Here is a 13233-nt window from a genome sequence, read left to right on the forward strand (position 1 = left end):
CTGACTTGTGAAATGTTTCTGTTTGTCCATGACACCGTGTAGATAAGAGATGAAACCACAAAGACCCATTTGTGAAATGTTTCTGTTTGTTCATGACACCGTGTAGATAAGAGATGAAACCACAAAGACCACAAAACCACATTATGCATTTTATTCCAAAGCATTATAAAGTTGATATATATATATATATATATATATATATATAGTGCTGCACAGTTGTTTTTGAAACAGAAAAATAGCTCACCCATAAGGTTTGACAAAGTGCATATCATGAGTAGTTGAGGGTCAGTGTTCCAGAGTCAACACTCTGCTGTCATCAAAGTGGCCTGTAGTGTTGTATTTGGCCCAGCAGAGGGAGCTATGGATATTTTACTTGGGTCCATTTGAAACACCAACCGTTTGTACTGTGACAGTCTATACCTTGAGTTGACATTTTTTTAAGAGCAGGGTAGCACCTTTGGTTGATGACAGGGTTACATTCATTGGCAATAACAGAAAAAAAAGGTTGTCCCAACAGAGCTCTGACAATCTATAGAATTAGCAGTGAAACTGCATCTGTCTCTCCACCAATCTCTTAAACATCTTCTTGTTCCTCCTATTTCATCCTTTCTTTCAGTGCATTAAATGTTCTCTTCACCATCATAACATGCTGGTCCAGGGAGTCCCTGGTCAAAGCCATCTTCTGAAGTACAGGGAGTCCCTGGTCAAAGCCATCTTCTGAAGTACAGGGAGTCCCTGGTCTAAGCCATCTTCTGAAGTACAGGGAGTCCCTGGTCTAAGCCATCTTCTGAAGTACAGGGAGTCCCTGGTCTAAGCCATCTTCTGAAGTACAGGGAGTCCCTGGTCTAAGCCATCTTCTAAAGCTCAGTCATAACATGCTGGTCCAGGGAGTCCCTGGTCAAAGCCATCTTCTGAAGTACAGGGAGTCCCTGGTCTAAGCCGTCTTCTAAAGCTCAGTCATAACATGCTGGTCCAGGGAGTCCCTGGTCAAAGCCATCTTCTGAAGCTCAGTCATAACATGGCTGGTCCAGGGAGTCCCTGGTCAAAGCCCTCTTCTGAAGTACAGGGAGTCCCTGGTCTAAGCCGTCTTCTGAAGCTCAGTCATAACATGCTGGTCCAGGGAGTCCCTGGTCAAAGCCATCTTCTGAAGTACAGGGAGTCCCTGGTCAAAGCCATCTTCTGAAGTACAGTGAGTCCCTGGTCTAAGCCATCTTCTGAAGTACAGGGAGTCCCTGGTCTAAGCCATCTTCTGAAGTACAGGGAGTCCCTGGTCAAAGCCATCTTCTGAAGTACAGGGAGTCCCTGGTCAAAGCCATCTTCTGAAGTACAGGGAGTCCCTGGTCAAAGCCATCTTCTGAAGTACAGGGAGTCCCTGGTCTAAGCCATCTTCTGAAGTACAGGGAGTCCCTGGTCAAAGCCATCTTCTGAAGCTCAGTCATAACATGCTGGTCCAGGGAGTCCCTGGTCAAAGCCATCTTCTGAAGCTCAGTCATAACACGCTGGTCCAGGGAGTCCCTGGTCTAAGCCATCTTCTGAAGTACAGGGAGTCCCTGGTCAAAGCCATCTTCTAAAGCTCAGTCATAACACCTTTCAGTTGTGTTTCAAAGCACAGTGTTGATCATGCAGTAAGAAGGGCACGAATACATGTTTTACATTTGATTTAATGTACGACGGAAAGGGTTAGTGAGGATGTATGTATGTACAGTAGGACTTCCTGGATGTAATTGTGAGTCGTTCTAGTTGTGTGTTGGGAGGGATGTCTCTGCATGCAGAACGATGGTATGTATTAGTAATGAAACAGTATTAATGCATGATGAAGTGTGTTCTGCATGTGTATGAATGACATGTCCACTTGTAAACTTCCTCAGCAAGGGAAGTGAAGACCCCCTTTGTCCTCCATCAATCCTCCGTGTGTGTGTGTGTGTGTACAGTATGTGCATGACATGTCCACCTCTTCCTCATCCTTCTCGGCAGTCTACATAGTTTCCTTTGATCCAGTAGCAGATCTGGGCGTATTTCAGAGGCGTCACCCTCACCGCCACGTTAAACTCTTGCGACGCCCCGTCTCGATCCACCCACTGGTGCCCTGAGAACACCCCGATCACCTTCCTCTCCCAGCGCCGCCTCCTCCGGTCCCACATACGAGCGTAGATCCCCGAGCCGCTGGCCCCGGGCTGGGCGTCACAGTGCTGGTAGAGCAGGTCGGGCGTCTCCTCTCCAGCCCGGCAGAACCGGTAGACCAGCTGGCCCGGTCGGTCGTTGTCATAGCCGGAGAATTGGACCCTGCGCCCGGGCAGCTGCTTCGCCGGCGGGGAGACGCCCAGCTTCATGTGGCGTCGTTTGTGGGCCTTCTTGAGCTCTAACAAGGCGTAGTCGTAGTCCATTCCGATGTCGTTGCCGTTGCCCTTGATCCAGCCTTTGGGCACGTGGGTGCGCTTGGCACGAATCCACTGGAACTTCATCTTATCTGGGGGTGATGGATGGGTGTTGGATGCATTGGTGGCAGAGGCCGGATTGGGAGAGTCACGCTGCTTTGGCTTCAGGAAACCCACCCGGAGCTTTTGCGCCCCTTTCACGTAGTTCTTCCCGTCGTGGACGCAGTGGGCGGCGGTCAGAACGTGCCGGTCGCCCACCAGTGTTCCGGAACACCCGGTGGACAGCTTGACCGCTGCAGAGAATGGGTAGTTCAACAGGAAGTCTTGCCCTACAATGCTGAAACGCCCGTCATGGCCAAAGATCTGACGTTTGCGTCGGGAAGGCAGTGCCGGCGTGGTCTGGGTGCGGGCAGTGTACCCGTAGATCCCCACGGCGGTTTCCGTGAGGCGACCGTTGCTATGGAGTGTCTCGTATGACAGGATGCTACGCAGGTCCCAGTAGCTGGGGGGAAGAGCCTTCTTGTGACATTCTGGGTCACATGGGGAGGTGACGTCCAATCGGGCGTCAGCCTGGAAGTGCGGGGCGGGTCGGTCCTCTGTCACCTGGGGTAAGACCACAGGGACGCGTTGCAGGGGCCATTGGGGCTGGATAGGAGCCACTGGAGGGATGGAGAGGAGGAGGAAGAGGGAGAGGAGGGGAAGGGGGGATGGGATGGAAGGAAAAGAGGCCATGGAGGAGGGAGACCTAGAAGAGGAGAGAAGGAGAGGACAGGTGAGATGTGATGTCACTAAATACCTAGACAGGTGAGATAAAATCTAACTTTATTTGTCACATGCGCCGAATACAACATGTGTAGGTAGACCTTACCGTGAAATGCTACTTACAAGCTCTTAACCAACCATGCAGTTCAAGAAGAGTTAAGAAAATATTTACCAAATAAAAATAATCAAAAGTAACACAATAACATAACAACAACGAGGCTATATACAGGGGGTACCGGTACAGAGTCAATGTGGAGGCTATATACAGGGGGTACTGGTACAGAGTCAGTGTGGAGGCTATATACAGGGGGTACCGGTACAGAGTCAATGTGGAGGCTATATACAGGGGGTACCGGTACAGAGTCAATGTGGAGGCTATATACAGGGGGTACCGGTACAGAGTCAATGTGGAGGCTATATACAGGGGGTACCGGTACAGAGTCAATGTGGAGGCTATATACAGGGGGTACTGGTACCGAGTCAATGTGGAGGCTATATACAGGGGGTACTGGTACCGAGTCAATGTGGAGGCTATATACAGGGGGTACTGGTACAGAGTCAATGTGGAGGCTATATACAGGGGGTACTGGTACCGAGTCAATGTGGAGGCTATATACAGGGGGTACTGGTACCGAGTCAATGTGGAGGCTATATACAGGGGGTACTGGTACCGAGTCAATGTGGAGGCTATATACAGGGGGTACCGGTACAGAGTCAATGTGGAGGCTATATACAGGGGGTACTGGTACCGAGTCAATGTGGAGGCTATATACTGGGGGTACTGGTACCGAGTCAATGTGGAGGCTATATACAGGGGGTACTGGTACCGAGTCAATGTGGAGGCTATATACAGGGGGTACCGGTACCGAGTCAATGTGGAGGCTATATACAGGGGGTACTGGTACCGAGTCAATGTGGAGGCTATATACAGGGGGTACTGGTACCGAGTCAATGTGGAGGCTATATACAGGGGGTACTGGTGCAGAGTCAGTGTGGAGGCTATATACAGGGGGTACTGGTACAGAGTCAATGTGGAGGCTATATACAGGGGGTACCGGTACAGAGTCAATGTGGAGGCTATATACAGGGGGTACCGGTACAGAGTCAATGTGGAGGCTATATACAGGGGGTACCGGTACAGAGTCAATGTGGAGGCTATATACAGGGGGTACCGGTACAGAGTCAATGTGGAGACTATTTACAGAGGGTACCGGTACCGAGTCAATGTGGAGGCTACATACAGAGGGTACCGGTACAGAGTCAATGTGGAGGCTATATACAGGGGGTACCGGTACAGAGTCAATGTGGAGACTATTTACAGAGGGTACCGGTACAGAGTCAATGTGGAGGCTATATACAGGGGGTACCGGTACAGAGTCAATGTGGAGGCTATATACAGGGGGTACCGGTACAGAGTCAATGTGGAGGCTATATACAGGGGGTACCGGTACAGAGTCAATGTGGAGACTATTTACAGAGGGTACCGGTACAGAGTCAATGTGGAGGCTATATACAGGGGGTACCGGTACAGAGTCAATGTGGAGGCTATATACAGGGGGTACCGGTACAGAGTCAATGTGGAGGCTATATACAGGGGGTACTGGTACAGAGTCAATGTGGAGGCTATATACAGGGGGTACCGGTACAGAGTCAATGTGGAGGCTATATACAGGGGGTACCGGTCCAGAGTCAATGTGGAGGCTATATACAGGGGGTACCGGTACAGAGTCAATGTGGAGGCTATATACAGGGGGTACCGGTACAGAGTCAATGTGGAGGCTATATACAGGGGGTACCGGTACCGAGTCAATGTGGAGGCTATATACAGGGGGTACCTATACAGAGTCAGTGTGGAGGTTATATACAGAGGGTACCTGTACAGAGTCAATGTGGAGGCTATATACAGGGGGTACCGGTACAGAGTCAATGTGGAGGCTATATACAGGGGGTACCGGTACAGAGTCAATGTGGAGGCTATATACAGGGGGTACCGGTACCGAGTCAGTGTGCGGGATACAGGTTAGTTGAGGTAATTTGTACATATAGGTAGGGGTGAAGTGTGATGTCACTAAATACCTAGACAGGTGAGATGTGAGTCAGTAATACCTAGACAGGTGAGATGTGGTGAGTCAGTAATACCTAGACAGGTGAGATGTGGTGAGTCAGTAATACCTAGACAGGTGAGATGTGGTGAGTCAGTAATACCTAGACAGGTGAGATGTGGTGAGTCAGTAATACCTAGACAGGTGAGATGTGGTGAGTCAGTAATACCTAGACAGGTGAGATGTGGTGAGTCAGTAATACCTAGACAGGTGAGATGTGGTGAGTCAGTAACACCTAGACAGGTGAGATGTGGTGAGTCAGTAATACCTAGACAGGTGAGATGTGGTGAGTCAGTAATACCTAGACAGGTGAGATGTGGTGAGTCAGTAATACCTAGACAGGTGAGATGTGGTGAGTCAGTAATACCTAGACAGGTGAGATGTGGTGAGTCAGTAACACCTAGACAGGTGAGATGTGGTGAGGTAGTAATACCTAGACAGGTGAGATGTGGTGAGTCAGTAATACCTAGACAGGTGAGATGTGGTGAGGTAGTAATACCTAGACAGGTGAGATGTGGTGAGTCAGTAATACCTAGACAGGTGAGATGTGGTGAGTCAGTAATACCTAGACAGGTGAGATGTGGTGAGTCAGTAACACCTAGACAGGTGAGATGTGGTGAGGTAGTAATACCTAGACAGGTGAGATGTGGTGAGTCAGTAATACATCAAGGGTCTTTCAGCTGATAAAACAGACCCTTCTCTCACTGTTACAGATGATTTAGTGTTTGTTTATATGATGATGCTATTTCTTATACTAGTCATGCAGTCTATAGACAATGTAGTTCTACTGCAGTGACCAGAGATCTGTAGTTCTGCTGCAGTGACCAGAGAGACCTGTAGTTCTGCTGCAGTGACCAGAGAGACCTGTAGTTCTACTGCAGTGACCAGAGAGACCTGTAGTTCTGCTGCAGTGACCAGAGAGACCTGTAGTTCTGTTGCAGTGACCAGAGAGACCTGTAGTTCTGTTGCAGTGACCAGAGAGACCTGTAGTTCTGCTGCAGTGACCAGAGAGACCTGTAGTTCTACTGCAGTGACCAGAGAGACCTGTAGTTCTGCTGCAGTGACAAGAGAGACCTGTAGTTCTGCTGCAGTGACCAGAGAGACCTGTAGTTCTGTTGCAGTGACCAGAGATCTGTAGTTCTGCTGCAGTGACCAGAGAGATCAGAGAGACCTGTAGTTCTACGGCAGTGACCAGAGAGACTTGTAGTTCTGCTGCAGTGACCAGAGAGATCTGTAGTTCTGCTGCAGTGACCAGAGAGACCTGTAGTTCTGCTGCAGTGACCAGAGAGACTTGTAGTTCTGCTGCAGTGACCAGAGATATCAGAGAGATCTGTAGTTCTGCTGCAGTGACCAGAGAGACCTGTAGATCTGCTGCAGTGACCAGAGAGATCAGAGAGATCTGAAGTTCTGCTGCAGTGACCAAAGGGACCAGAGAGACCTGTAGTTCTGCTGCAGTGACCAGAGACCTATAGTTCTACTGCAGTGACCAGAGAGATCTGTAGTTCTACTGCAGTGACCAGAGAGATCAGAGTGATCTGTAGTTCTGCTGCAGTGACCAGAGACCTGTAGTTCTACTGCAGTGACCAGAGAGATCTGTAGTTCTACTGCAGTGACCAGAGAGATCAGAGTGATCTGTAGTTCTGCTGCAGTGACCAGAGACCTGTAGTTCTACTGCGGTGACCAGAGAGATCTGTAGTTCTACTGCAGTGACCAGAGACCTGTAGTTCTACTGCAGTGACCAAAGAGTTCAGAGAGATCTGTAGTTCTGCTGTAGTGACAAGAGAGACCTGTAGTTCTACTGCAGTGACCAGATAGGTCAGAGAGATCTGTAGTTCTGCTGCAGTGACCAGAGACCTGTAGTTCTACTGCAGTGACCAAAGAGTTCAGAGAGACCTGTAGTTCTACTGCGGTGACCAGAGAGACCTGTAGTTCTACTGCAGTGAGCAGAGAGACCAGTCGTTCTGCTGCAGTGACCAAAGGGACCAAAGAGATCTGTAGTTCTACTGCAGTGACCAGAGAGATCTGTAGTTCTGCTGCAGTGACCAGAGAGATCTGTAGTTCTGCTGCAATGATCAGAGAGATCTGTAGTTCTGCTGCAGTGACCAGACAGACCTGTAGTTCTGCTGCAGTGACCAGAGAGACCTGTAGTTCTACTGCAGTGACCAAAGAGATCAGAGAGATCTGTAGTTCTGCTGCAGTGACAAGAGAAACCTGTAGTTCTACTGCAGTGACCAGAGAGACCTGTAGTTCTGTTGCAGTGACCAGAGAGATCAGAGAGATCTGTAGTTCTGCTGCAGCGATCAGAGAGATCAGAGAGATTTGTAGTTCTACTGCAGCGACTAGGGAGATCTGTAGTTCTGCTGCAGTGACAAGAGAAACCTGTAGTTATACTGCAGTGACCAGAGAGATCAGAGAGATCTGTAGTTCTGCTGCAGCGATCAGAGAGATCAGAGAGATTTGTAGTTCTACTGCAGCGACTAGGGAGATCTGTAGTTCTGCTGCAGTGACCAGAGAGATCAGAGAGATCTGTAGTTCTACTGCAGCGACCAGAAAGACCTGTAGTTCTGCTGCAGTTACCAGAGAGACTTGTAGTTTTGCTGCAGCGATCAGAGAGACCTGTAGTTCTACTGCAGTGACCAGAGAGACCTGTAGTTCTGCTGCAGTGACAAGAGAGACCTGTAGTTCTGCTGCAGTGACCAGAGAGACCTGTAGTTCTGCTGCAGTGACCAGAGAGATCAGAGACATCTGTAGTTCTGCTGCAGTGACCAGAGAGACCTGTAGTTCTGCTGCAGTGACCAGAGAGATCAGAGAGATCTGTAGTTCTGCTGCAGTGACCAGAGACCTGTAGTTCTACTGCAGTGACCAGAGAGATCTGTAGTTCTGCTGCAGTGACCAGAGACATCTGTAGTTCGGCTGCAGTGACCAGAGGCCTGTAGTTCTGCTGCAGTGACCAGAGAGACCTGTAGTTCTGCTGCAGTGACCAGAGACATCTGTAGTTCTGCTGCAGTGACCAGAGAGATCTATAGTTCTTCTGCAGTGACCAGAGAGACTTGTAGTTCTGCTGCAGTGACCAGAGATATCAGAGAGATCTGTAGTTCTGCTGCAGTGACCAGAGATATCTGTAGCTCTTCTGCAGTGACCAGAGACCTGTAGTTCTACTGCAGTGACCAGAGAGATCTGTAGTTCTGCTGCAGTGACCAGAGAGATCTGTAGCTCTTCTGCAGTGACCAGAGAGACCTGTAGTTCTGCTGCAGTGACCAGAGAGATCAGAGAGATCTGAAGTTCTGCTGCAGTGACCAAAGGGACCAGAGAGACCTGTAGTTCTGCTGCAGTGACCAGAGACCTGTAGTTCTACTGCAGTGACCAGATAGATCAGAGAGATCTGTAGTTCTGCTGCAGTGACCAGAGAGATCAGAGAGATCTGTAGTTCTGCTGCAGTGACCAGAGACCTGTAGTTCTACTGCAGTGACCAGAGAGATCTGTAGTTCTACTGCAGTGACCAGAGAGATCAGAGTGATCTGTAGTTCTGCTGCAGTGACCAGAGACCTGTAGTTCTACTGCGGTGACCAGAGAGATCTGTAGTTCTACTGCAGTGACCAGAGACCTGTAGTTCTACTGGAGTGACCAAAGAGTTCAGAGAGATCTGTAGTTATGCTGTAGTGACAAGAGAGACCTGTAGTTCTACTGCAGTGAGCAGAGAGACCAGTCGTTCTGCTGCAGTGACCAAAGGGACCAAAGAGATCTGTAGTTCTACTGCAGTGACCAGAGAGATCTGTAGTTATGCTGCAGTGACCAGAGAGATCTGTAGTTCTGCTGCAGTGACCAGACAGACCTGTAGTTCTGCTGCAGTGACCAAAGAGATCAGAGAGATCTGTAGTTCTGCTGCAGTGACAAGAGAAACCTGTAGTTCTACTGCAGTGACCAGAGAGACCTGTAGTTCTGTTGCAGTGACCAGAGAGATCAGAGAGATCTGTAGTTCTGCTGCAGTGATCAGAGAGATCAGAGAGATTTGTAGTTCTACTGCAGCGACTAGGGAGATCTGTAGTTCTGCTGCAGTTACCAGAGAGATCAGAGAGACCTGTAGTTCTACTGCAGCGACTAGGGAGATCTGTAGTTCTACTGCAGCGACCAGAGAGACCTGTAGTTCTGCTGCAGTTACCAGAGAGACTTGTAGTTTTGCTGCAGCGATCAGAGAGACCTGTAGTTCTGCTGCAGTGATCAGAGAGCCCCCGTAGATCAGCTGGAATGACCAGAGAGACCTGTAGTTCTGCTGCAGTGACCAGAGAGTCCTGTAGTTCTGCTGCAGTGACCAGAGAGTCCTGTAGTTCTGCTGCAGTGATCAGAGAGCCCCGTAGATCAGCTGGAATGACCAGAGAGACCTGTAGTTCTACTGCAGCGACCAGAGAGACCTGTAGTTATGCTGCAGCGACTAGGGAGATCTGTAGTTCTGCTGCAGTGACCAGAGAGACCTGTAGATCAGCTGGAATGACCAGAGAGACCTGTAGTTCTGCTGCAGTGACCAGAGAGATCAGAGCCCTTCTGAATGTGACCGGATGTCTGGACCGTCAGTCACAGCGGCTGGGAAACATTCTCCAACCCAGACCCAGCGAGCCCTGCATCGTATTTTTAGCCACCAGACTGGAGCTGGGGGAGGGAGGGGGGGTTGTGTGCACAAGGGACCAAGATTTCTGCCTTAGGAATTTAGAGCTGCGGTGGAATTCAGCCAAGCAGTTACACAACTTCCACTGTTTTAATATGGCTTAAAAATGTCCTTCCCCTGGGGTTAAAGGTTAGAGGTCAGGTGCTCTCTTCAGCGCTGAGCAGTGCTGGAGGAAGGTTCCAGAGGCTGGGAGGGTGAGGATGCTGTGTAGTAGGAGGAAACTCTGGATACGTCCCAAATGGCACCCTATTCCCTATATAGTGCACTATTTTTTGACCAGTTCTCTATGGGGTTCTGGTCAAAAGTAGTGCACTTCATAGGGAATAGGGTACTATTTGGGATGCGACCTCCATCTCTCATTTGCCCCCAGTACAGACCGGAAACAGGAACTGTATAGTAGTCTTTCAGTACAGACCGGAAGCAGGAACTGTACAGACTGGAAGCAGGAACTGTACAGACTGGAAGCAGGAACTGTATAGTAGTATATCATACAGGTTCTATCAACTAGATTTCTCCATAGGAATAGGGCAGGCTGTAGGGCAGTCTGGGGGGGGGTGGCTTGTCTGTGGTAAAAAATACTTAGATTTGTAATGCACAGTGGTAGGATCAGACGTAGGATCACCCCTAAAGTGATGGTTCATTAATAAACATGTAATACCTTCCTATGAACTAAGTTCATTCTGAATAAGGAAATGTGTATAAACTAGAGCCAACAGTAGCCTACTCTGTAGGCCGTCATGTCCTAGACAGTAGAAACGTCCTGAACCTGTTTTATGAACAAACAAACGGGAAGTACTGGTTAAAACAGTATCTCTTCTCTTCTGATTATCTCTTATCTCCATGACGTCAGCCAATACTTTGGGGATCTGATGTATCGATGTATTGCACTTTGTTATTAACAGATATCAACACAGTGTCCAAAACACTTCGTTCATAGGAAGGTATTACATGTTTATTAATGTTTATTAATATTAATGTTTATTAACGTTATTGAATTATAAATGTTGATGAAATTATGTTTCACCATCACTCATAGATATACATTTAAATCTGCTTGGGCATGAACTACTCCAGAACTTCTCAATAAATCTCGCTCAGATGCTCCCCGTGGTCATTAGCCTACATTGGACGCCTGAATAGGTAATTATATAGGAATTATGTTGATGAATAATAACCTAGATTACGCAGACATGAAATAATAGGCTATAAAATGTGAAAATCCTTACCCACGGAGCGCTTCTCCCCACTTACGCTTGGTTTGCATTGGCAAGTGGCACGCGATGGGGGTCTGGGGAAGCTGCGGTTGTTGCTGCTACCGGGCGGACATCAGAGGGGTATCGGTGCGATAACGCGGGTGCTGCGAAGGGGTGGAAGTTAAACTAGTCCTTTCAAAAAGTAGATCCTTACATCAGGAGAGAGGAGGTCCAATGAAAAAGATGTATTCTCTCAAAAGATTTCCGAAGGCAACCGGTCCGCTGTAGACGCTCCTCCATTGGGACAGGCGCTCGCTCGGTGGATACTAACCAGAGTTCAATTTAATGACCACCAGCGAAAGCTACTGCCTCTGCTATAACCGGTCCGGTCACGTGACTGATGATATTTTGCTTGTCATTTGCATGGCAACGATTTAAACGCTGACAAACAATATCAGAGATGAGGAAACTATTTGTTGTTGATTTATTTATGAACCTTCACCAACTGAATTCTGATATTATTTCCAGAATTGTTGTATCCAGACTAAAGGCATGCCTCAGTGAACAATCAGTATCATCAATCATCATCATAATTCTTTGTACCTGCTAGTGTTTTCAGATTATGATTTTGTGATACTGAATGTGAAGCTGGAGGTAGTGGTGCCCTGCAGTGTTAAAACAATTAGGGTGTGGACTGGAGGAATGGAGAAAGACAATGAGAGAAGAATAGAGAGAGCAAAGGTGAGGAAGAGTGAAGAATAAAAGGAGGAGAAGGGAGGGAGGAGTACATAGCAGGAGAAGGGAGGGAGGAGCACATAGCAGGAGAAGGGAGGGAGGAATACTTAGCAGGAGAAGGGAGGGAGGAATACTTAGCAGGAGAAGGGAGGGAGGAGTACTTAGCAGGAGAAGGGAGGGAGGAATACTTAGCAGGAGAAGGGAGGGAGGAGTACACAGCAGGAGAAGGGAGGTAGGAGTACTTAGCAGGAGAAGGGAGGGAGGAATACTTAGCAGGAGAAGGGAGGGAGGAGTACTTAGCAGGAGAAGGGAGGGAGGAATACTTAGCAGGAGAAGGGAGGGAGGAGTATATAGCAGGAGAAGGGAGGGAGGAGTACACAGCAGGAGAAGGGAGGGAGGAGTACACAGCAGGAGAAGGGAGGGAGGAATACTTAGCAGGAGAAGGGAGGGAGGAGTACTTAGCAGTAGAAGGGAGGGAGGAATACTTAGCAGGAGAAGGGAGGGAGGAATACTTAGCAGTAGAAGGGAGGGAGGAATACTTAGCAGGAGAAGGGAGGGAGGAGTACACAGCAGAGACATTAGATGAAAGACTTCTCTGTGTTCTAGAACTGTCTCTGTCTCCATGGTAGCACTGAAGACTGCATACTGCAATCCCAAGCTTCTATTGTCACCCACCTACTCCTAGTTACGGCTCTGTCACAACACGCACATACACTCTGGCAGGACACCCACACACGGAACAAAGCACGCACACACACACACACACACACACACACACACACTCACACACACTCACACACACTCACACACACACACACACACACACACACACACACACACACACACACACACACACACACGGACCGAAGCGCACGCACACACACACACACACACACACATACACACACACTCCTAACTCACAGATTTGGCAGGACACGCACATTCCTCTCTGCACACATACACACAATGCAGAATCTGCAGTCCTTCAGATGCATATTATACATACACAACACACAAACACACAAATGTTGTTTTACGACCAGCAACAGAGCGCGTATGTGTGCCCAAGGTCGGCAGGCACAGTTTATTGGTTTCAGGTGTTAGCCTCCGTGACAGTCAACACACAGCAGGGTTTCTCCAACTGTACAACACACATGTTGCCCTTCTGGCCTGAATCCAGAACTAAAACTACATTTACGATGACAACAAGGTCATAAAACTGATCACAGTTTACAGAGGTGTAAAGTGTTGTTTATACAGTATCATACTGTCGTTACCCATATCTAGTGTTTATACAGTATCATACTGTCATTACCCATATCTAGTGTTGTTTATACTGTATCATACTGTCGTTACCCATATCTAGTGTTTATACAGTATCATACTGTCGTTACCCATATCTAGTG

At 48.5% G+C, this 13233-nt stretch overlaps 1 protein-coding gene across 1 annotated transcript; it reads right to left on the reverse strand.

The window, feature by feature from the left end:
* Window positions 1–1248: 1248 nt before the first annotated feature.
* On the reverse strand, window positions 1249–11439 carry LOC139402672 (serine protease 23-like). Its single transcript, XM_071146568.1, has 2 exons — window positions 11126–11439; window positions 1249–3120 (listed from the first exon to the last, which is right to left on the reverse strand). Exons 1-2 carry the CDS (start codon window positions 11161–11163, stop codon window positions 1959–1961), a joined length of 1200 nt encoding a protein of 399 aa, XP_071002669.1. The 5' UTR covers window positions 11164–11439; the 3' UTR covers window positions 1249–1958.
* Window positions 11440–13233: the final 1794 nt, after the last annotated feature.

The sequence above is a fragment of the Oncorhynchus clarkii genome, unplaced genomic scaffold, assembly GCF_045791955.1.
Source record: "Oncorhynchus clarkii lewisi isolate Uvic-CL-2024 unplaced genomic scaffold, UVic_Ocla_1.0 unplaced_contig_5436_pilon_pilon, whole genome shotgun sequence".
Lineage (NCBI taxonomy): Eukaryota > Metazoa > Chordata > Actinopteri > Salmoniformes > Salmonidae > Oncorhynchus > Oncorhynchus clarkii.